Source organism: Cheilinus undulatus, linkage group 10, assembly GCF_018320785.1.
Source record: "Cheilinus undulatus linkage group 10, ASM1832078v1, whole genome shotgun sequence".
Taxonomy (NCBI): Eukaryota; Metazoa; Chordata; class Actinopteri; order Labriformes; family Labridae; genus Cheilinus; species Cheilinus undulatus.
In genome coordinates this window covers 34,035,264-34,060,279 of record NC_054874.1, presented here as the reverse complement: position 1 = coordinate 34,060,279, position 25,016 = coordinate 34,035,264, and the positions used below count along the sequence as shown (strand labels likewise).

Sequence of the window (25,016 nt, the reverse complement as noted above, 5' to 3'; positions counted from 1 at the left end):
GCATCTATTTAAGTATATTTCTGTCAGCTAAAGAAACAAATTCATGAACGCTTAAAATGTATAAGAAAAATAAAATAAGACACAAATGAATGAGATACATAACATAAATTGATAGTAAGTAACAGTTATGAAATAAAAATTCACCATTAAGATTTACATTTCTACTCTATAAAGTCAATGTTTTGTCTCTCAACTGTGGCTCTTATAGTTTTAGTTTTTTTATTTCATGTTTTCTTTTTATTGCATAATTTTGAATTTTGTTTCATAATAATGATTTTTTTATCAAATATATTTTTTATCGAGCTTAGTGCTCATCATATCATTTTTAACTGGGAGACAGTTGGATTACAAATGAATTATAGCCAAAACAGCACATTATAAAAAAATTATTTAACCAGCCATCATATAGAAAAACAAAAGTACTTCTGACAATCAGAAAAATGTGTAATATCAAACCAGATAACTGGTAATCATCTATTGATTTTGACTTTTACTTGTTTTTGAAAAAAAAATACATTTGATACTTAAGCCAATTATATATCAGATACTGTAAGGCAGTATTTTTTTTAATATATTTTAACATGGTGTCTTTATTAATTTTTTTTTACTCAAGTTTGACTTTTTGGTACTTTATATAATACTGAAAAAAAGCCAGAGCAATCATATTCTGAGACGCTTGGTAAACCATGCATGTACAGTTGTTCAAAGTTCAATTTAGTGTTGTTGTTTGTCTACTTGCTAAAAGATGAGGTCACTGGGGTACAACTGACTCTGACTGTAAATCCTTGAGTACCACCCATAATTGCATGTTACTCACAATCAGGCCTCCCAAGATAAAAATCCCTCTATTACAGTTAAAACAAATTGTAATTTTGGATTATTGCCAAATTTGCCCCAGCAACCTGGTTATACTGTTAGGTGGCATCTGTTTTGGGTCACTGATCAGGTAGCCTGTAGCCACTGCTATTGCTTGTAAAAATTTCTCTCCATATCTTTTTTTGTACAGATAGAGCTTCAGGACTTAGACCCTGAGTCAATCATCATCAAATCGCTGTTCATGTGTAGCTGGCTCTGCAGTGTGTAACCATACTGTTGCTTTGCTGTTTCAAACTGCACACTATTCAGAGCTGACAGTTCAGGTTGTACCCCCTGTCCATGCCTGCACAGAACGAGAACAACAATGGCACAAGCCCAGAACAGCAGTAAGTGTTGTTAGTTCATATGCCTGAAATTTAGCTCTGAACCTTGACAAGTTAGACTCTGGCATTGACAGATCATGCTTCCAATACAGTTATCCTTTGTTAATACTTACTGTAAATATCACTGATCCTTAGGAAAGCAATGTACTATTAAATGCAACTCTGAACTCTCAATGTTTTGACATACAGTAAGTAATCATGGGTAATGTCAATAAGTATTAATAATGTCAATAAGAATAAGTATTTCTTATTCTTGACATTTTATGTTGCTGTTTTTTTCGTCAGGGTGTGAAACCTGGGCCAATAAACAAAATGATCATCACCAGACCAAAGCTCAGCAGGCTGATGGAGGGAGGAATCAGGTGAGATAGTAAGCTGCTAGTACATACACTGTCAGTGTACAACAGGCAGGTAAAACACCACTGAGTACAGCAGACAGCACAAATTTTCCTACATATTAACTTGTGTCACGTCATGTGGGATGCATAAACCAAGGCTTGGCGAGAATTCAGTATTATTGTTAATTGTACTATGATGAATTTATGATGTTGTGATATCACTGTGTACAATGTCTGTAATCTAAATGGATGACAATCACATATAAACTCAAGATTTGTCTAAAAATGTATTTTCAATATTTGAGAGGATGTTATTTGAAAATAACAGAGTTTTGATTTGATATCACACTTTACAGCCTCCTGCAGTTCAATGTAATGAACAGTCATTTTGGATAATTTATTCATGTTAAGATTCTGCATACTGTTGATACAGATTCATAACATTTACCTAAATACTCCATGCCCACTTAAGTAGACACAGCTCATTGTACTGCAAACCAATACAACAGCTCTGCCATAAATTCTGCTTAAACAAAACTTATTAATTTTCAAATGTTGAAAGCTGATAATTCTTCTTCGTGTTTATTATTGGCCTTGTAGTGAGTGTTGTGTGGAGTACAGTATACTGAGAGATGTTCATAATATTTTGTTAACCTCACTTATAAACATGAGAGGGGCAGAATATTAGGTATACCTCTCAGTATAATGCACTTTACACCAATACCAACATCCACTGCCACCTCAATAACAAAGAATAATTAGCTTTCTGACAATGTCACAAAAAGTAATAGGTTTTGTTAAAGCAAAATTCATGGCAGAGTCATTGTATTGGTTTGCATTACACTGTACATGTGTGTCTACCAGTGAATGTCTATCATTATTGGTAAAATACTGCATATTTATTAATGTTTTTATATTGCCCAGTCATACCTAAGATTATTATTGTCTTTCACAGAACCACACTGCACAAGCGCTTGGTGGGTGATCCGCTTGACATCCCCTTGCTACAAATTGTGGAAACATACAAAGACTTTGACATTACAGATAAACCTCTAGCAGCAACTATGGGCATCAGTGACGAGAGGCCCCTTGCAGAGACTGCTTTAGGCTTAGCACAAAAAGGAAGTGTGCTCTCTTACCAACAACCGAAACTGCCCACAAAGTCAGTGAAAATGCACCAAGATCATCCACCTTACCCTCCACTGCCTCTTAGGGAGTACAGGCTGGCCCCAACAGAGTGTGTGCATGTGTGCACTGAGGAGGAGCACTTTCACCTTAAAAGTTTGATGCTCACACTGGACATGGCCCATAAGATTGAGGCAGCAACAAGAGAACAGGCAGCCGATCAGGGGTGGCATCAGCTCCGTAGGCCTAGAATAACATCTTCACGTTTTAGAAAAGTGTGTTTTGTGAGGGGAGTGAGCTCTGCAGAAGGTCTAGCAGAAAGAATCCTCAAAGGAACAAGACAGACTGGAGACATGAAAAGAAGGGCAGACATGGAGTTTGAAGTGGCAGTAGACTACTGCAAAATGAAAAATGTGAACTACACTCCCTGCGGCCTTGTAGTCCACCCTGATGCCCCCTGGCTTGGTGCCTCACCAGATGGCTTGATCTTCAATCCATTTGCACAGCCGGCATTTGGACTGGTTGAGATAAAGTGCCCTAATGTGAAGAACTATGTGGATTGTAAATACCTTCAAGTGCAGTATGGCACTTTTGCCCTCCGTGAAAGCCACTCCTACTACTGGCAGGTACAGGGTCAGCTACTGATAGTTGGCCTGCAGTGGTGTGACCTTGTGATTTGTGCCCAGGAAGACATGCTGGTACAGCGAATCTATTTTGACCCGAAAGTAACAGCAGTCATCAGAGAGAGGGCCGACTGGTTTTACTTTAATGTTTGCATGCAGAAGTACCTGTCTGACTCCAGAAGATCCTAAAGGTCACATATTGTGTGAAATGTACTTTTTCAGGCTTTAAATGTTATAGAGAGGACCTGGGTGCTATAAAAACATGATACCTGTGTCAGAACTGTAACTTTACAGACCAATGCACAGTCTAGGATTTTAAACCGTTCCTTCAAAATTAGCTGGAAGTGAAATGAGACCATTACGGAAGAGTATTAGGGCCACTGAAAAAAAATTGAGACGAAATGGGTTTTTTTCACTTGTGAGAAAAAAGTCAGAATTCTGAGATTAAAGTCAGAATTCTGAGTTTTGAGTCAGAACTCTGACTTTTTTCTCAGAAGTGGAAAAAAAATTATGTCTCAATTTTTTTTTCAGTGGCCCCAATACTCTTCCGTAGACCATAGACTATGTGAGTATTGTATAGACAATTAAATGTTTCATGCATCACTTTTTGAATGATTTATGCAGCTAAATGCTAAATTAGACTCCTAAAGAAGCAATATGTTCAAAAAGTAACAAAGTTTTTGACTTCTGCAGATGAAAAAAACCCTGGGGTTGTTTTTAATTTTTAGTGAAACATTGTTCAAACTGCCTTATCTCAGGATGTCAAGTGAAAGTGTTCGTTGGTTCAATGATTCTTCAGTGTGAAGATAAATTGTCATAAAAAATAAACAGATACTGTATACTCTGCAATCAGAAGAGAAGTATTTATTTCCACAAATTAATTTGTCATTGGAAAACATTAAAGCATTTCATATACAATTCATATAATGACTGCATTCAATGCTCTCATCTCATATTTTATTCTTGCTTTCATGTCATACATTGAACTATTCAGAATCAAACATGTATTATGTTACCAAAACATCATAAGATGAGACTCATTTTAATCTCTTGGTGAAAAGGTGTAATCTTTTTATCACAAAGAGACAAACAACTGAGGGAGACCCATTATAAAACTGAGAAGACCTAAGACATTCATGCTACTGACATGCCATTTAATGTCCAAGTATCCAGGGAGACTCACTGTGTAAACTTAACACACAGTCAGTTCCTTTGCCCATGCCTTTACCAGTGGTTTATTTTGATAGTTACTTAGGAGGCAGACTACTGCAAAAAGCTGGTTGATACTGCCAGCAATGGTCAGAGGAATAGTGGTGTCAAATAGTTTATTCTCTTTGATGCGTCTAATTGTCCGCTCCACATGTATCCTTAACCGTGCAATGTCCTGAGTGACCAGCACTTCATCATGAGACAGCTGTGACCTTTTACTCAGAAAAGGTGGTCTGTAAACTTTTGCATGGCGCTAGCTGATCAATTCTGAATCCCTTGTCCACCATTACAGCCATGTCTTTGTCCAAAAGAGGGATAATGCCAGATTGCCTGAACAACTCTTTGTCACTGATAGAGCCAGAATACAATGAGGAAACAAAAGTGACAGCACCATGTGGTGACACACCTATCATTCCTTTCAGGGTAGTGTGTGGTTTGTACTGGGAAAACATCTCACTCTGTAAGAGTAAAGATGATGGCGTCTGACATCTCATTTCTGTACAGTCAATAATGACTTGGGTGTCAGAGTACTTGCCAAACACACTGGGCATTGTTGTTCTTATTGTCTCAGGAGACATCCATATCCCAACAGCGCCGAGTAAGGTGTACAAGAAATTGAAGTTTTGATGATCCTGCTGACGGTAGACTGATGAATGTTGAAACGATCACCCAGATCTCTCTCCTTCAGACCCAGTGACAGGTACACCAAGACACAGGAACAGTTCATCAATCATTGAAAGGCAGCAGCTCTGGTTGGGGAGCAGAGGGGACAAGTCTTAGTGGTTATAACAATAATCGCTTTCTGGACTTAAATGCGTTTTTTTAATTGGATGAATTAGATAGTAGTCGTGATGCACTGAAAAGAAATTTGTGGCCAATTATAATGAAACACTTGGATAAATACCGAGTACTGAATACCATACAGCATTTTCAGTAGTTTTGCCCATTTTTTCACTATTGCATAAATTAAATACATGTGCTTTACTCGTGCTTTTCAAGAGAAAAAAAAACTCACCAAATTACAAGGTAAAAATATTTCTTGAACACTGAACATTTTCTAACAGTCCAACAGACATTATACCAACAAAGCACAATAACTTAATTTTATAAAGTAGTAAAATTATAACATTTTAGTTGACCTTTTTGAGCTTGTATTAGTCCTATCACTAAGTGCTGAAAGTGTAACATATATCTAATTTGCAGGCTTACAAAAATGTATTGAAAGATGCATTGAAAAAAAGAAGATAAACCCAAAACAAAGGAATCAAAGATGACCTAGGACTACTTTGCTTACTTCTTCATAAAAAGTGGCAAGTTCTTCTATATGAACAGAAGCTTCTTTTCCTACAAGCATGTAAGTTGCTTTTCTCATAATTCTCAGACACTTCACATGCTTCCAAACTGATGACATTTTTGCTGCATTTTATGGCTATCGCTCCATGCTGGCTGCTATTTGATCAAGTCATCAAAAAATGCCACATTTGGGAAAAAATTATTAATTTTGGTTTGCAAATATTGGGTGCATCACTACATAGTACTGTTATTAGGTACCAACTTATCAAATAGCTGCTCAAACAAAAATATGATGTATAAACTATGCCTACCGGTCGACGAGGCGGATCAGTGGAATTGTCAAGAGCTACTGTTGCACTGGGAGTGGATGAACATGTACCAACACGCACAATTCTCTTTGTTGCAGGTTCAATCTGTCTCCAAAATGCCTGAAGATGGCGGTAGCTGGCAAACCAAAACCTCTCTTTTTTTTCTAAATTGTATTAACACTGTCAGAAACCTGCTAATTCTTCTAAATGAGTATTATTGAGGTGGCAGTGGGTACTGGTGAGAAGTGCATTAAACCGAGAGATGTTCCTGATATTTTGTCAACCCCCCTTAAATACATGAGAGGGGCAGGCTTTTAAGTAAGGAACACTTCTTAGTATAATTCACAAATTATTAACTTTCTGAATATGTCAAGAAAACTTGACAAGTATTAGGTGTAGTGTAAGCTTTACTGTAAGCTTTTTTTAACTTATATTTTTAGCTCCAAAAGCTAACGTCTATCCTATATTGCTTTTATTTATTTACTTTAATATGGTCATGTGTTCACATGGTGTCCACATAAAATTGCTCTTAATAGTCATCCAATATGAATAAAAGCTGATACATGAATATAAACACAATCTAGGCATGCAACAGAATTATGATCAGTTATTAAATAATAAGAGGGATTATATCATGGCATCACACAAACCTGGTATAGAATCTGATGTCATCATCTGATGCCAGAAACCTCTCCAAACCAAACGATTGTTTCAGTGAGATCTCCTCCAGTCTCTTCCTCAGCTCCTCTATCACCAGCTGCTGCGCCTCAATTATCTCCTGTGCTGTATCCAGAGCTGCTGGTTCTGGTCTTGCATTGTAATCATGGCACTGAAGTAAGAAATCAACATTCATCTCTTCCTCTTCTATTAATTCCTCCTCTGGTCGCTGTGTCCTCTCCCAGACACTCGGTCTGGCTACCGGCAGAGAGTAGTTGTTCCAGGCGAAAAGTACAGGTACAGCATCCTCCTTTAAACGCCGTCTCCCACCTTGGATGACGTCCGTGGAGAGGCAATGCCAACTGCAGACTGTTGTGGTCCTCTTAATGACGAAATTTTCACGTCTCACATTACGTATCCATATTTTTCTTAAGGTGTCATCCTTTGGAAAGTGGTGGAAACTTATGGTGGAGTTGAATTTCCCCGACATGGCGCACTGTGGTACACAGCAGAAGTCACTGTTACGATTTTCCCGCTTCTGGTATTTTGTTGGTCTTAACGACATATTCTTCTTTTGTCCGAAGACACCAGCGATAAAGAAAACAATACTCTAGCAAGTTCGGGTTGTTAAAATGCTAACAACTGTAAATAAAAATTGGTACAGACACCTCTGTTTCACCATCATGTCATCAGCCCCTAGTTCGCTGCGCACACAGGAACTCCGCCAACCTGTTTTCCGGTTTTGGTCACGTGACGTTCCGCATAAGGGCTATTGTTTGTACAGGGTTGAAAAGTCTTGTTTAACACCATACCATCCAGCTGGTAATGGGCAGTGTGAAAGGTTCAATAGAATTCTCCATAGCCTACTACACACATTGCCAGTGTCATGAACACAAGACTGGGCCTCTTGTCTTCCACAAGTATTGTTTTGTTACAATATTACACCTTGTCAGGTCACTGGGGAGTCTCCCTTTTTTCTAATGTATGGTTGAGAACCACAGCTCCCAGTCGATTTTCTTTTGGGTCGAGTCCGAGACCCTGCGCTCCTGAGGGAGCTATCCCTGTCCCTGAAACTCCATCACTGCAGGAGAACCCTCAGTTGTTGGTTTCCTCCTTGCCTCTAGTTGGCCAATCCAGTGACAGTCAGGTGACGGTGCGACAAACAAACCATACCACAGCGGGTTACCACTCTAATGTTCACCACCCCTCAGGCAGCTGCTAGTATGGCTGGAGAAGTTGAATCTTCCCAGGCTGTGTCCAATGTCCAGTCTGCTTTCCACAGGCCTTGGTGCTAGAAAATAGCATTTATTTTGTCTTTACCTCCATTGTCGGGACGACAATGCAAAAGGAGGGGGTGGGTGTGGCAGGGTGAAGTTTCTCCTCCCTCCCTCTACCCTCAGTGCTGTGAGGCTGTAGGTGATTATCCACTTGGCACCTTGATTGTGAGGTGGTGCGGCGCTGCAATAAAGCTGTGTGCTGTGCCATGCCTCCTGGCGTCTTCCTGGAGACAGACTTCCGCGTTGTTTGGCGTGGTGTGGTGCTGCTGGCTTGCCCACCGTCAGCGTGGCTTCCTTGGGTGCTGTTTCTGTGAATGTCTGCTGTTGGTGTAAGGTAAGGCCCCTCAGTAATTTCTTTTTGGCACATTTTAAGCATGCGTAATTGGCATTATATCTGCCTCTGCTCTCTCACTTTGCAGCGGGCTGGCATGTCTGTCTGACCCGGTGAGACCTGGAGAGGCTGTGAGTGGTGCTGAGTTTGCACTGTGGCTTTTTTAGAGGTAGGCTGCTTATTGTCTCCTTTTGTTTATTGTGTGGTATTTGTTCAAAAAGCCTAAAACTGATTTATCTGGTCTGTGGCTGTTTTTAGTACCGTGCCGTGGCTCTGCAGCTCTGCAGCGGTTCCTCTATTTATTATGATTCAGCACTTCTGTTCTGGTATGTTTGAAAATGTACTTATTCCTTGTTAAATGAAGTTCATGTGAAATATGCTGTGGTAATTATGCCTATCTGTGCATGCTTTAGGCTAAGCCGTGCACCGGGGTGGAGGACTTGGCATCTTCGGCCTCCGCTTCCTGGCTTTTACTGCCATTTTTGTACTCCATTTTGTCCGTCGTTTTTGTCTACTCTGTTTTGTCTGCTTCTTTTTAACTGCCCATTTCATCAGTGATCTCGGTTCTGGACTAATGTACTAATGTTTGACACTTTAGACCAGGACAGTAATACCACAAATGTCTTAAGGATTATTTTAGAGTAACAACATCTGTGTTAATTTACTAATTTAATTTCTTATTCTTTTGGGTTTCATTTAGGGTCGATTTGTGTAGTCCCCCTTGGGTTTAAGTGTGTGTGTGTAGGTGGGTGTGTGTGTGTGTGTGTGAATGGTATAGGCATTTTAAAGGCACAGTGCCTGAATATTTATATTGTGGACCCTTGGATTAATTGCTGTTTTCTTCCCCCGGACAGGAGCTGTTGGGCAGGGGGCTGGACGATTCCCTGGTAGTGGTCCCTTCACAGTCCTGTACAGTAGTGCACTTAGGTGTCAATTCAGATAGTGTGTGGTTTTCAAGTGTGGTGATAACTCCAGGACCCCTTCCCTGCCCTTCCCCATTTAGTCCTCGCCCCCCGGTAAGCCCTCAGCCCTGCTCCCTTAATTCTGGCCCATAACGTCTAATTTATTGGGCCACTTGGACTGTGCAATACTTTTGATAGAATGAATTTTGATAGAATTTATGGAAAATTTCTATTTTAAACCTTATATTGTTCAATAAAGTTTGTCAATTCTTTGGAACACGTACGTCTCTGTCCTGGTGAGTACGAACCTGTGTGACCTTTTACTGTTGAGTGCAAGAGGTGCTTTTCTGAGTAATGTCCTGGGGGTAAAATTCCCCTAGGTGGCGTTTTTGGACAAAATTAAATTAATTTCCAGGTAAAAATATTCCTAAATAAAACCACTTTAAGAATTAAACAAATCCAAAAAATAAGACTAACTTTAAATATAAAGTTCTCTAACAATAAAACTAACTATAAAGCAAAAATTAAACGTGTACTGAAGCCCATCTTGCCACAAATGGAAAATACGTGTTTATTGCTATAGATTCAATGCAATTAGCCACACCTTTCTGTTTTCTGCTCTTCTGTTGTAAAAACAAAGATGTCTTAGTGTTTCCTATTTTTGTCTTTCAGAGGAGGAAATTGATGAGGAGAGCTTTCATCTATTAGATGAGGCTACCATCAATCAGTTGATCCCTAGAGCTAACCCTAGGCTCAGGTTCCTCAAACAATTTCTATTTTTAGGGGCTTGGGGCAACGACACGAGCCACACGAGCCACTCTCCTCCTCATAGCAAAGCTATGGGAGGAGAGTGGCTCGTGGCGTAGGGTGGGAGGAGGGGCAACGGTCGGCTCAGGTCACTGGATACCACGGGCTTGAGAAGGGACACATGGAAAGTGGGGTGTATCCTCATGGACTCCGGAAGCCTGAGTGTGACTGCAGAGGGGTTAATAATTTTCACGATCTCAAAAGGGCCAACAAAACGAGGAGACAGCTTATGTGACTCAGTTTCCAAGGGCAGGTCACGTGAGGAGAGCCAGACCTTCTGTCCGACCCGGTACTCAGGAGAAGGAGAACTATGAATGTCAGCCAGTGTCTTATTCCGTTCCGCCGTGTGCGCAGCCCTGGCGGTCCTCCACACCTCCCTTATCCTCCGCGGATGTCATTGGACGGAGGGAACGGCCACAGATTGCTCCTGCTCGGGGAACAGAGAGGGTTGAAAGCTGAAGCAGCACATAAATGGAGACATACCTGTGACCGAGGAGGTGAGGGAATTGTGGGCGTATTCCACCCAGGGAAGGTGGGAACTCCAGGTCACTGGATGGTGCGCGGCAACACAACGCAGAGCGGCCTCCAAGCTCTGGTTCACCCGCTCTGTCTAGCCGTTGGTCTGGAGGTGATATCCTGATGACAAGCTGACTGTTATGCCCAACTCCTCACAGAATTCTTTCCATACTTGTGAGATAAACTGAGGTCCGCGGTCTGAAACTATATCACTGGGGATACCATGAAGTTTAAACACATGTAACACTAGTAAGTATGCAGTCTTGAGGGCGGAAGGGAGTTTGGGCGGGGGAACATAGTGCACACACTTAGAAAACCTGTCAGTAATGGTTAGAATGACTGTATTACCTTCTGATGGAGGCTGTCCGGTAATGAAGTCCAGTGCAATGTGTGACCAGGGGTGTCTAGGAGTGGGTAGAGGGTGCAACAAGCCAACAGGGGGGAGATGAGAGGATTTGCCTCTGGCACAGACAGAGCAGGCTGCAACGAATTGACGTGTGTCTTGAGTCATACCAGGCCACCAGATGCTCTGGTGGAGAAACTGGAGGGTTCTCTGGAAACCTGGGTGACATGTAAGCTTAGAGGAGTGGGCCCACTGGAGCACTGGAGATCTTGCAGAGTCCAGGACGAAGAGATGGTCAGGTGGTCTGGTACCAGGGTGTGGCTGTTGTTTCTGCGCTTCCTTTACAATGGATTGGATCTCCCAGGAAGCTGCTCCAACCACACAGGAAGGAGGAAGAATGAGGTCTGGTTTCTCAGGATCCACGGAGGAGGAGTCCACCTGAGATAGAGGGTCCGGCTTGGTGTTCTGAGGACCGGGTCTGTAGGAGAGGGTGAAATCAAAGCGGCTGAGGAAGAGGGCCCACCGGGCCTGGCAAGGGTTTAGATGGCGTGCAGACTGCAGATAGGCGAGATTTTATGTTCTGTCCATATCAAAAAGGGTTGGTGCATGCCCTCCAGCCAGTGACTCCACTCTTGTAGAGCCCAGACCACAGCCAGCAACTCTCTATTGCCCACGTCGTAAGTCCTTTCAGCAGGGGATAATCACCGATAGAAAAAGGCACAGGGATGCAGTCTTTGGGTTGTGGGGTCTCTCTGGGATAGAATGGCCCTGACTCCAGTATCAGAGGCGTCCACTTCCACAATGAATTGGAGTGAGGAGTCGGGGTGTTTAAGCACAGGTGCCGAGGTGAACAGAGTCTTAAGGTGGGCAAAGCATCCACCGCTTCCGGGGACCACCGATAGGGGGAGCTGGAGGAGGTAAGTCTCGTGAGGGGTGGTGCTACCTTGCTGTAGTTATGAATGAATCTCCGATAAAAGTTTGCAAAGCCTAGGAATCTCTAGAGCTCTTTACGGGTGGTAGGGATGGGCCAATCTGTGACTGCCTGAATTTTAGTCAGATCTGACTTGAGCTGACCCTGAGCAATGATGTACCCTAGAAAACTAACTGAGGGGGAGTGAAACTTACACTTTTCAGGTGTCACATAAAGCTTGTTCTCTAGGAGCCTCTGGAGGACTAGATGGACGTGTTGCTGGTGTTCCTGTTTTTTTTTTAACAAAAAAGAAACTCGCCCCTAGGGGAGAGGAGAAGGGACGGATGAGACCGGTTGCTAAAGACTCTTGGATGTAAGTCTCCATGGCCTCCTTCTCAGGTCAGGAGAGATTGTATAGACGACTACTGGGAAGGGGGGCACCAGGGAGGAGGTCTATAGCATAGTCATAGGGACGATGTGGGGGTAGGGAAACTGCCAGCTCCTTGCTAAATACAGGCGCTAAATCGTGGTACTCTGAGGGGACACTAGAGAGGTCTGACTGACAGGGGGTGACAATGGGACGAGAAGCAAAGGGGTTAGCGGAGCGAAGGCAGTGTGAGTGGCAATGAATGCTTCAATTGGTAATGGAGGCAGTTTTCCAGTTGATCTGGGGGTTATGAAGCTGTAACCAAAGGAGACCAAGGACAATGGGAGAATGGGGAGAGGGAATAACAAAAAACTGAATGTCCTCACGATGGTTGCCTGAAATAATGAGAGTAAGGAGAATGGTGCGATGGGTTACCTTGGCTAAAACCCTACCATCTAAAGTGGTAACAATCTTGGGAGATGCTAGAGGCTTTAGGGGTAGTTGGAGCTGTTGAACTAATTCGTCCTGAATGAAATTATCGTCAGCACCGGAGTCAATCAAGACCTGCAGGGGGAGTGAATCCCGCTCCCACAGCAGGCAGGAAGGAACAGAGATACGGGGGGAGAGCTTGGGGAAGAGGAAGTGTGGCTCACCAGTGCACCCTCCTTCACTAGTGAGCCTGCCCTTTGGGCGTCTGGGGACATGAGGCTAAGAAGTGGCCCGCCTGACCACAGTAAATACACAGTTTAAGGTTGAACCTCCTCTGACACTCACTGGGGCTTAGTCTAGCTCGACCTAACTGCATAGGCTCATCAGGGGAGAGAGAAGGAGGAGAAACACTAGCTCTGGTGGCGACAGGAGAGAGATGGAGCGGCTGGCCTGAAGAGGGAGCCAAATTACAGGGCCTGGTAGGTCTTGACTGGCCCTTCTCCCTCCGTCTTTCCCTCAGCCGATTATCAATCCTGATAGCTAAAGAAATAAGATTCTCAAGGAGTCAGGTTCATCCTGGGAAGCTAACTTATCTTTCAGCTCATCTGATAAGCTCCTAAGAAAGATACCTTTTAATTCCTGTTCCCCCCACCCACTCTCTGAAGCAGTGATGCGGAAATCTATGGAGAAATCAGCGACTGACTGGGAGCCCTGGGAAAGGGAGAATAGACTCTTGGCGGCCTCTTGGCCCTGTAGGGGTGGTCAAAAACTCTACATTGTTTACTAGAAAACTCAGGAAAAGAAGCTAACACTGGAGAACCCCGTTCCCAAATACTAGTTGCCCATCTTGAAGCTTTTCCTCAAAGAAGATTTATAACATAAGCTATCTTGGCCCTGTCTGTGGGATAGCTACTGGGCTGCTGGTCGAACACTAAAGAACAACGTAACAAAAAAACTACTGGCACTATTCGCCAGCGAAACTCTCTGGTGGAGGTACATAAGGTTCTTTATACGGGAGGAGGGGAGGGGAAGGTGAATCTACAAGGGAAGTGGAAGGGTTACTCACTGGTGAGGGATCAGGGGAAGAGCTGAGGAGCTGACTGGCTGCTTGAAGCTGGTCGGAGAGAGTGGTGACTTGAGGGGCCTGCAGAGATTTCATGATCCCGTGAAGCATTCTTTCGTGTTGTCCAAGATGTTGTCCCTGATGAGAGATGGTGGTTCTGATTGGGTCCGGATCTGCTGGGTCCATGCTGGCCAGAGTTTTCTGTGGTGTGTAGTTGGTGTTGAACCCAGAATGCAGAGGCGGATGACAGGTTTAACAGATTTATTGAACAGTGAATATGCTGGGGGAAGGGGGGAATCCAGGGAGTGAGAGTCTTAGGGGAGAGGATGCTGAAGCTGGGCTGTGGGTGAGCGGTGAGGGAGGCACTGAAAGGGAAGGAGAGACACATTAGTAAAAAGCACAAAAAGGTAAGCACTGGAGATTTACAAAAGATTCTCGTGAGTGAAGGAGCCGTGAGCTTGAGGTTACCACTAGTGAGTAGTCGGCAAACTCTGGCACTGGGGAGAGTTTCAGGAGGCCTCTAGTAGAGAGTGCTGATGAGGAAACTCGCTGCAGGTGTGATCACCTCTCCTCAGTGCCGTGGGGGATGGTCGCAGCCTCAGGGGAAAGCACAGTGAAGTTAGCAGCACACAGCACAGAAACCGGAACCCGGAAACTGGAAATGTTCACAATAAAGCATGAATTTCAAAATAAACATCACTTAGAGTATGTAACTAATATGTGTGATTGAATTTACCCAGATTTGGAGTTAATTTGACCCAGCATTTGGGTGAAATATTTAATTCATCTGTTAGGTTAAAATGGACAAACCCATCTTGAAGGGTTAAATTAACTAATGCTGGGCTGGTGCTATCTTGACCCAGCGGATGAGTTATAAAACAAACCAAATTGGGTTATTTTTAACCCATCATTTTTTAGTGTGCAGGTACATCCCACTGCTCCCCAGACGATGGGTCAACTTCCAACCAATTTTGCATACGCATGTTTAAGACAAGGAATGGGACTATAACCTTCTTATCAATTGAAAATAATACATTATTATCAACTTCCATATCCATTTGTTTGAATGGACCAAAAGGTACATAACAGAAAGAATTTAATACAAACTTTAGAGTTGAAGCACAAATGAAAGTTAAAACCATAGACTGTTGAAAAAATTAGACAAAGCTTGTGTGAAGTCAGCCATTTGCTTACAATAGGCAGACTTAAAATTGCTTTTGAAGCCAATCCGCGGTGGGCTCCATATTGAAATCGCTGTCTCAACCAAACTTTTGATCAACCTAACGGCCTGCCACTTCCTGTCAGCTAGCAAGCTAGCATTCTGGTTGACAGAAACGTAACTCCTGCCTGTCCAGCTATCTGTCAATCAAATGAGACGCGCCAATCAGTGCATAGTGAGGTTTTTGCTAAATATAATCTAAACGACTGTGATACAAAAAAATTCACCCCCTGTACAGTGAGAGCACATGAAGACATTAGTTAATGACACATGAATGTTCAACATGTATTCAGACAGGACTTCCAGTGTTCCTGCAGCCAGTCTCAAGTGGACACACTTGGTATTGCAATTTTTTGCACTTCTGCATTGGCTTCATTTTTCAGGACTGGAGGTTGCTGCTTGGTTAAAATCGATAAAGAAGGCATCAGTGTGTGTGAACTTTCCACAGCTAGTCACTTGGTGAATCAATCAATGTTTTTATAGTGCCAATTCATAACCGAAGTCACCGTACTCTCTGATGTGGCCAGCGTTAATCATGATAAATACCCTATACACTATTATAAGAAGACCAGCTTTAATTTATCACAGTAGTGAAGTCAAATTGCTCTGGGATTCAATAAAATTGTTGTAGTAATGATCATAGATGAAAAACTGATGTAAAAAGATAGAGCAATGATCACTGTAATTCTAGCATTAGCAAAAATAATGGTGAAGGAAAAGCTGTATAACATTAAAAGAAATCAATTCTTTGGTCTAAAAATAACTGACATCAATTCGTTTTGTCTTTACCAAAACAATGAAGGCACAGCCGTAACTTTAACATATGTTACAGTAGTGACTGTTTCGGTAGTGACAATTTTAGTTAATCAGTAACAACTCAGCAATGCTAGGCTAGAATGTCCAGCAGTCACAGATTTGAACAGATGTTCATAAATAAAAACGATGCATCTTTTGGTAAAAACAAAAACATGTATTTAGTTGTAGAAATTATGTGTTCAGTATTGACAATTAACAAATACATCTGATTTGTCAGACTTTGCAACACAAAAACTTAAAAACGGTAGTACTCCTGTACTAACCATGTGGCCTTTAGACAGAGGATGTCTGTCTTTATTGTTGGTAAAATTTTGTTTTTTTATAGCTGTGCAGCTATGTACCCTAACTCACCTTGTTTCAGTAGTGACAAGAAAACATGGGACAGTTTTTTTTTATTGAATTCACAACAAAACCACAAAATTAATTTGAATCTTTTAACTTTCCTCAAAAAGATATATAAATAAACCCATCTTAAAAAAAATGGAAAAAAATCATTTAAAGGATATTTTCATTCATTGAAATGGAGGCATTAGAGTTTGGGACAGCCACTTCCCAATAAAAAGTCACATAAAAAGGAGGACATTTTATTAATTTAATGTAATGCTGTCTGAGCTAATGCATTTGAATTGAACAGATCATAACATGACATTAATAAATATCAAGGGTGGGAATATCTAGTTGTCTTTAAAATGTTTTTTTAGTATGGGACTCCAATTCACACAAATTCGGTAAAATAGCCCATAAATAAATAAATAAATAATATGAATAAAATTATATTCTTTTTGATAACCCAGTTTTTTTTTTTTCAAAAACTCAAAAAAGGCTTTAAATTTACTTTTCTCATCACTTAATATATTTTTAAGAGTTAACAATTGTAGCCCACATCTCCTTAGTTCATTCTTCAGCTTTTCTCTGCTTGTTTTATATTTCTTACATTTACAGATTACTTGTTCCACACTTTTCTCTTCCATCCCACACTCACACAAACCTGTTGGATTTTTTCAGATTAAATGAATTGTTTTATTTAATCCTGCATGCCCAAGCCTTCGTCTTCCAAGCATTATCTGTTCCCTTCTGTTTACCCCTAATGTGTTTATTCTTCACACTTTCTCCTTAACATTGTGCAAATGGCGTCCTTTCTGTCCCTCATCCCATACCTTTTGCTCATAATTTTACTCATTATCAACACTTTAGTCTCTGATTTACTAAATTTCACATTCATAATTTTCTCCTGCCTAAGGGCCTGTTTGGCTAGATGATCATCCATTTCATTTCCCTCAATCCCCCAATGCACTGGTACCCACATGAACTGGTACCCCCATAAACCTGACATCCAATTGCAATTTGTGCAATCTGAATAGTGTTTTGTATATTTTATATATAGATGGTCTGCTTTAGGATGAGATGGAGTGTAAGGATACCACTGCTGAAAGAGAGTCTGAACACACTATAATCTGTTCTATTTTGTTCTGTTCTGTCCAGTGTAATGTCATTACTATTGCCAACATCTCAACTGTATATACTGCTAAATGATTTTGTGTTCTCTTCTTAACATTTATGTTTAACCTTGGTATGACAAAAGCAAAACCAGTGGACCCATTCTTAGAGTCCTTTGAACCATCTGTACAAATAAGTGTATGAAGTCTATGAAGTTGTATGTAGTGTGTCCTTCCTGTACATTGAGAAGAAAGCTTACCAGAGTCAAAGGCGTTGCTGTAAAAGCATACTTGGCCAATAAAGCTGATTCTGCTTTGGCCCCAGGACACTATGCGTGCTTACATCTGTAGCCCCTACAGTACAGTTCACTATGGCCACAGTCTTCTTTAGTCTGTAGTCTCAGGAAGACATCTCAGTTATGTCACATACACATTTGCATGAAGTAATGTACTAACTGTAACTGAAATTACTGTTGTGAAAAACCTCACCCCACATGCACATGTGCACTAATAGATCATACTTACTGTTAAGTAAAGTACTGTGGTAAAATGCAGCAGATCATAAGTGTATGTGCACCAAGAAACCTATACTAATACATATAATACATACGTATATTAGTAATATAATATATGTACTGTACTCAGATGTTGAAGTAATGAATAATCGTTGTAACTCAGATACTGTGAGAAGATCCCCTCACCTCATATGCACATTTTGCACTAATATAACAAATGAGAAGATCTGATCACAAAATGGTGCCCAGACCATTACATATTGCATACTTGGGATCAAGTGCAGCCAGCATTCTTGCGCCCTTTACACATCTTGCAACTATGCTATGAATACACACAGACCTGTATACTGAAAAACAGTAACAAAGTGTGACACATTAGCTTGGGCCATATTCAAATCATATGTTTTCTGTTGTAGATAGGCCTGTTAATATAAACATGTTAATGCTTGTGATTAATCTGGAAAGCTTAACACGTTAAAAATTAATAACGCAATGAAACCACATGACTAAGTTTGACCACAACTTCCTCCAGCACAGGTGTTTTCAACCCTGGGGTTAAAAGGTTAAAGGCGAGTCAAATGCAGCCAGCAGTGATGAGTGAGTGCTTCACGGCAAATTTTCATTTAAAAAGCTGCCTAATGGAAGTCTGGATAAAACAAAAGTTGTGTGTACTGCAGTGATGTAACCAATCTACACTCAGTGTATTTCAGTTCAAGTGGGTCTCGGTAGGAATGAAATGTTTAGGCATTAACTTATGTTCAAATTTAGAGCACATAATCTCTATAAACATGGCTCCCTTACGTAAAATCAAGACAAATTTGGATAAATGGAAATTAATAAATCTCACCTTATGGTGAAAAATTAATATCATAAAGATGGTGGTTGCTCCACAAGTTAACTACATTTCTATGATGATTCCCATTAATATTCCTGAAGAAACATTTAAAAAATATAATCTAATGATAAAAGATGTTTTGTGGAATGGAAAAGAACCCAGAATCTCTTTAAAAAGCTTCTAGCCTCAAGAGAGAGTGGAGGATTAGCGCTCCCTAATATGGAACTATATAATGCAGCATTTGAGATGAAAAAGTTGGTAAGACATTGGACAAAATATGAGTCTAACCCTGCGTGTGTAAACATAGAGAAGGCCATCACAGCACCTTTCAGAGTCATTGAAATATTATCACAAAAAGATACAGGAAAGCAGATAGGAGGGAATTTGATTCTACAACACTCAAAATGGGCATTGACAAAAGCACATAAAATTCTAAGAGTCTCACCATATAAACAGAACTACTCCTCAGTATAGAATAATCCATCAATTTGTATAGGTAAAAAAAAAAAATCTCCTTTGGGACACCTGGCTGGCAAGAGGGATACATGTCCTTAAGGATTTCTAAAGAGAGTGTTCTTTGGGATCAACTTTTGGGCTGAAGAGAGTAGAGAAAGAACAAAATAATAAAAATTAAGAATTTTTTTTTTAACTCCCCTAGTACTCAACAATCTGCTTCAGCAGTTTATAAGAAATTGCCCAATAACAACAGTGGAATCTGTGAAAGTTTAAGACTAATATGGCAAAAGGACCTTGATATGGAACGTGGGAACGATTTATAGCAAGAATTTATGTCAGATGTAGGGCCATGAGAGATGCAAGAAGTAAATTTATTCATTATAAGATTTTACATAGATATTATTTTACACCTCTGAAATTATGTAGAATGGGCTTAGCAAAAGATAATAAATGCTGGCAATGTAAAAATGAAGTAGGCACATTTTTCCATGCTATATGGAGCTGCTCCGTGGTTTTACCATTTTGGAAGTTGGTGCCGTAAAGTCTTGAAGACTGGCTGGAACAGCCTATACCTGAGTCTCCAAAACTCTGTTTGTTAGGAGACAAATCTATAATACCTGTAGGTGTTATGAAAGCAGAGTCAGCACTTGTAATAACAGAATGTATGGTAGCAGCCAGGTTAATTCTGTGTAACTGGAAGAATCCACAGAAGCCAGAGATCACAGAATGGTTGAAAGTTGTGACAGAAACAGCGGCTTTAGAAAATATAATTGCCCGATTAAGTGATACCCCCCCAAAAAACACAGTCAGACATGGAAAGCATTTATGGCCTATATTAGGGACTTAAGACCATGTGAGAGGGTACAGGGAGTGGTCATTTGAAACATACATGCTTTGATAAAGAAAAGAAAGAGGGGGAAAAGTAGGATAAGAAAAAATTAGAGTAATATTGATGCAAAGTAAGCAAGGAGATATGCCTCTTAATATGTATCAATATTTGTTGGTATGTATGTAGATATGTAAACAGATTATGTTAGCTAGTGAAATGGACATATAAACAGATTATGTTAGTTAATGAAATGGACATGTAAACAGATTGTTAGTTAATGAAACGGACATGTAAAAAGATTATGTTAATTAATGAAATGGATGTGAAAACAAATTATGTTAGTTAATGAAATGGATGTAAAACCGGTTTTTATTAGTTAATGAAATGGGGGGTAGTGAGGAATATGGACACTTGTATCAAAGAGCGGCCTTTGTTTTTTTTTTCCGGGGGGGTTTGGTTGGTTGTTTTTTAAGTACCACCTTTAGTGTGGACTGGAAAAAAATACTGCGGTGATGAACTGTTTTTACACCGAAGCACAATGTGTCTGAAGTACCACCTCCGGGCAAAACGCATCTTTTCTAATGTTAGCAAAGATGCTAACAACAACATGGGATCAAGCTATGATAGCTAATGTTGCTAATGCTAGCAAAGATGCTTACAACAACACAGGATCAAGTCATAACGCCAAGCTACACTGGCGCAAACCAGTAGACCCAGATTTGTCCCCAAAAAAACAACAACTACTAAGCTAACTAATGCAATCGCTAATAGGTCACCGTAGACTGCAGACCATCGCCATCGTTGACGACAAGGGCCTTCAAGACATCATCCGAGTTACCTCTGATGACCCGTACCACAGAACACCTACAAGAACTACTGGCATAAGAATCTGTACTGTACTGTATGACAGCTAAAAAGGCAACAAAGTGGAGCAGCTGGCCCGAGCTACATTTATTTCACTGACGAGAGACCACTGGACATCAGTAAGCAACTTCAGCTACATCGGGGTAACAGCACACCTGATCATTCATTTTACAGCACAAGTTACAGTTGAAACCAGAAGTTTACATACACTATATAAAAAGGCACATAAGCTTTTTTTTTCTCACTGTCTAACATTAAATCAGATTAAACTTTTCCTGTTTTTGGTCAAAATTATTTCTATTTGCTAAATGCCAGAATAATGAGAGGGATCATTTTTTAAGACAATTTTTTAATTATTTTCTTGAGAGTCAGAAGTTTACATACATTTCATTAGTATTTGGCAGCATTGCCTATAAACTGAATGACTTGGGTCAAACGTTTTGGATATGCTTCCACAAGCTTCTCACAATAGTTTGCAGGAATTTTGGCCCATTCCTCCTGGCAGAACTGGTGTAACTGAGCAAAGTTTGTAGGCCACCTTGCTCACACATGCCTTTTCAGCTCTGCCCATAAATTTTCAATGGGATTGAGATCAGGGCTTTGTGATGGCCACTCCAAAACATTGACTTTGTTATCCTTAAGCCACTTTGTAACCAGTTTGGCAGTATGCTTAGGGTCATTGTCCATTTGGAAAACCCATTTGCGCCCAAGCTTTAACTTCCTGGCTGATGGAGATGTTGCTTCAGTATTTCCACATAAAGTTCTTTCCTCATGATGCCATCTATTTTGTGAAGTGCACCAGTCCCTCCTGCAGCAAAACAACCCCACAACATGATGCTGCCATCCCCATGTTTCACAGTTGGGATGGTGTTCTCAGGCTTGCAAGCGTCACCCTTTTTTCTCCAAATGTAACGATGGTCATTATGGCCAAAAAGTTCAATTTTAGTTTTGTCAGACCACAGAACATGTCTCCAAAAATTAAGGTCTTTGTCCCTGAGTGCATTTGCAAACTGTAATGTGGCTTTTTTATGTTTCTTTCGGAGTAATGGCTTCTTCCTGGGAGAGTGGCCTTTCAGCCCATGTCAGTACAGGACTCGTTTGACTGTTGATAATGACACACTCTTACCAGCTTCAGCCAGCATCTTCACAAGGTCTTTTGCTTTTGTTCTTGGGTTGAGATGCACTTTTCGGACCAAAGCACATTCATCTCTGGGACACAGGACCCGTCTCCTTCCTGTGCGGTATGATGGCTGGACATTCCCATGGTGTTTATACTTGCGTATAATTGTTTGAACAGATGAACGTGGCACCTTCAGGCATCTGGAAATTGCACCCAAGGATGAACCAGACTTGTGCAAGTCCACAATTCTCTTCCTGATACCTTTGCTGATTTCTTTTGATTTTCCCATGATGTTACACAAAGAAGCAGTGTGTTTCAGGTGTGCCTTAAAATACATCCACAGGTATGCCTCTAATTAACTCAAATGTTGTCAGTAAACCTATCAGAGGTTTCCAAAGACATGACATCATCATCTGGGCTTACCAAAATTGTTAAAGGCATAGTAATCTTAGTGTATGTAAACTTCTGACTTTGAAGAAAGTAATAAAAAGTGTCTAAAAAAAACCTTTTCTCATTTTTCTGGCATTTAGCTAAAAAGAAATAATTTTGGTAATCCTAATTGACCAAAAACAGGAAAAGTTTAATCTGATTTAATGTTAGACGGTGAGAAAAAAAAGTTTATGTGCCTTTTTATATAGTGTATGTAAACTTCTGGTTTCGACTGTATGTTGTACCTGATGTGTTTGTCTTCTGGGCTCCATTGCAGTTAAAAATGTTATTGTTCAGTGAATTAAGACACTCTGATTTACATACCACAAATAAGTTTGAAAACTCTAGTTTAATTTTTCTTCATTTAAACACCATACTTGTACTAATTTATCTCAAACAAAAATGCAAGAAATTAGTAGTTCTTAAATCTTGATTTACAAATAAAAATAATAATAATAATACATTTTTTAGTAAAAATCCCTTTGAAAGTGCTGTACATAAAGTTAAAATAATGAAAATAAACACTTGATAATAAGAACGTTTAAAAATCTAAAAATTACTAAAACTAAAGAAATGCTGTGATTTATCATGATTAATCACAGCTTAGTGATGAGATTAACTTGATTCATTTTTTAATCAATTGACAGCACTAGGTGTAGACAGTGCTATGTGGCTGTAAGTTTTTTGCACAGGTTTTCTTCTTGCACAGGTCAAAATGTATTGCTGCTTGAAATTGTAAACAGGCTAATTTAAGTTCATCTGTAAAGGTTTGTATTTGTTTTGTCTTTAAATTTATATGTAATTTTGGGTTCTAGTCTAATTTGTTAGAGTATAAAGTAGTAAGTATAAATTGTTGTGGTAAATTGTGTCACGTCTGAGTTGAAGTCTGTGTAAATTATGTTGTGGTTGATAAAGGGAGGGGGAGGGGGGGGGCGTAAATGTAGGAGACGTTTTGTGTTTGTAAGCAGCTACTGGATGCTTTGCTTTTCCCTTGGGAAAGTAGATATATCCATCCATCCATCAGCTTTATTTTCAGCGGGTGTGTCGCAGACCCGGGGAAATCTGATCTGGTCGAAACATTAAGCGGTTGGTGGCGATCCAACTGGGTCGGCAGGTCCTGGCTACAGGGGTCTGGCTAGCAAGAGCAGAAAATAAAGGTTTGGATTCAGTGTCGTGGAGTCCCGGTTCCAAAAGCATTACCCTGTCCTCCAAAGCTCCAAATAAACTACATTATATACATGTATCGTTATCGGCGAAGGAGGACAGGGAGAATTTGAACATCTGGCACAGTGAACAGACCGAGGCAGACACATAAGCCAAGGCTAAGCTAATCTAAGCTGTGTTGAAAGAGGACAGGGAAGCTAGGAGAAAAGCAGCTAAACGGTGCTTGTTGTTAAGTATATGCATGCGTAAATGTACAACAGCTATGAAACAGTAGTGATAAGCAGTAGAAAGAGGAAATAAAAATAATAACTCTGGCGTGATTGAGATATAGAAAACACAACGTCTTCTTGTCCCAGGCACGGATCTAGAAAAATATTCCTGGGGTGGCACGAGGGTGGCAGGAGATTTTTTAGGGATGGCAACCCATGGCAAAGTGTATTTGTTGATTCAATCACGTTATCAATTGATATTTATATGAAAAGCCTCCAAATTAAGGTATGTTAACTCAGTAAAGTTTGACTCCCTTACTGAGGCACATGAGTAAAATTATAAATAAAAATATACATGGTGAAAGACAAAAACAGAACAAATTATTACCAAATAACTAAAATATGCCGCCTTACAACAACATACTACTTTTTACACTCTTACACCAGCAGTGGTCTACACAAAGGCTGATACAATAAGTGTATTAATCACAAAAAAATTTCACTGATGTTTAACAGTGTTAACATGGGATATTTCTATCAGCTATCAATCATTAGTCCAACTTGTGTGCAATAATCATTTTATGTACAGATTTCATTATCATATATCCAGTATAAAGGGGCTGCGCCAAATGTTAATATTTTTAAAAGCAAACTCAAGACTTACCTTTTTAGTCTAGCTTTTACCTGAATTTAATATGCCCATCTAAATCTGTTTTAGTAATTTAGGTTTTATCTTATTCTGTTTTAATTTCAGAATGATCTTTTAGTAGTTTATCCTCTTGTTTTACTGTCTTTTCCTGAGTTCTTTTTAAGTGTTTTATTTCCCTGTTTGAGCATATTGCCTTCACCTTTTAGTGTTTTTATTCTCATTACAGCACCCTTTTTTAAAATTATTTTACACTTTAACCTAACCTCCAGTGTTTACTCACTTTAAACCTTCAAGATGGCGTTTCTTGTGTACGTACTGGGTTTAAACATTTTCCTGTTCTACCAGTGTCTTACTTATGTTGCATTTCTACCATTACTGTGGATGGATTGAGTGTGTGTGTGTGTGTGTGTGTGTGTGTGTGGCCGGGGGGGTGGGGTGTCAGACATTGTGGACTTGGGTCATACCCTCTTTTATCTTCTTTTAATTTATCTGTCTGTGTGTAAAGCACTTTGTGCTACATTTTCTTGTATGAAAAGTGCTATGTAAATAAAGTTTGGTTGATTGATTGATTGATAAATTAACTACTTTCAAAGCTTCAATACATCAACAGAAAACCAGCTGATAACTGAAAATGTGGATGTATATAAAAGTAATCAGATCTGACATGAGCACAGAGACCACTGTCTTTGAGTTTGATCTTCTTTTAATCACAGCACTAACCAGCTGAAATAAAAACATTCTTCAGGTCAGAGAAAATGTCAGGAAGGGAAACAATTAG

General features: G+C 40.2%; 1 protein-coding gene across 1 annotated transcript; it reads right to left on the bottom strand.

Moving 5' to 3' along the window:
• Window positions 1-5,212: 5,212 nt before the first annotated feature.
• Window positions 5,213-7,415, bottom strand: LOC121516232 (THAP domain-containing protein 1-like). The gene is made up of 2 exons (XM_041797390.1): window positions 6,746-7,415; window positions 5,213-5,243 (listed from the first exon to the last, which is right to left on the bottom strand). Exons 1-2 carry the CDS (start codon window positions 7,315-7,317, stop codon window positions 5,225-5,227), a joined length of 591 nt encoding a protein of 196 aa, XP_041653324.1. The 5' UTR covers window positions 7,318-7,415; the 3' UTR covers window positions 5,213-5,224.
• Between the last annotated feature and the right edge of the window lie 17,601 nt (window positions 7,416-25,016).

What these genes read in the sequence shown, in the direction of transcription:
- LOC121516232 (XM_041797390.1), bottom strand. Translation starts at nt 7,317, where the DNA reads ATGTCGTTAAGACCAACAAAATACCAGAAGCGGGAAAATCGTAACAGT.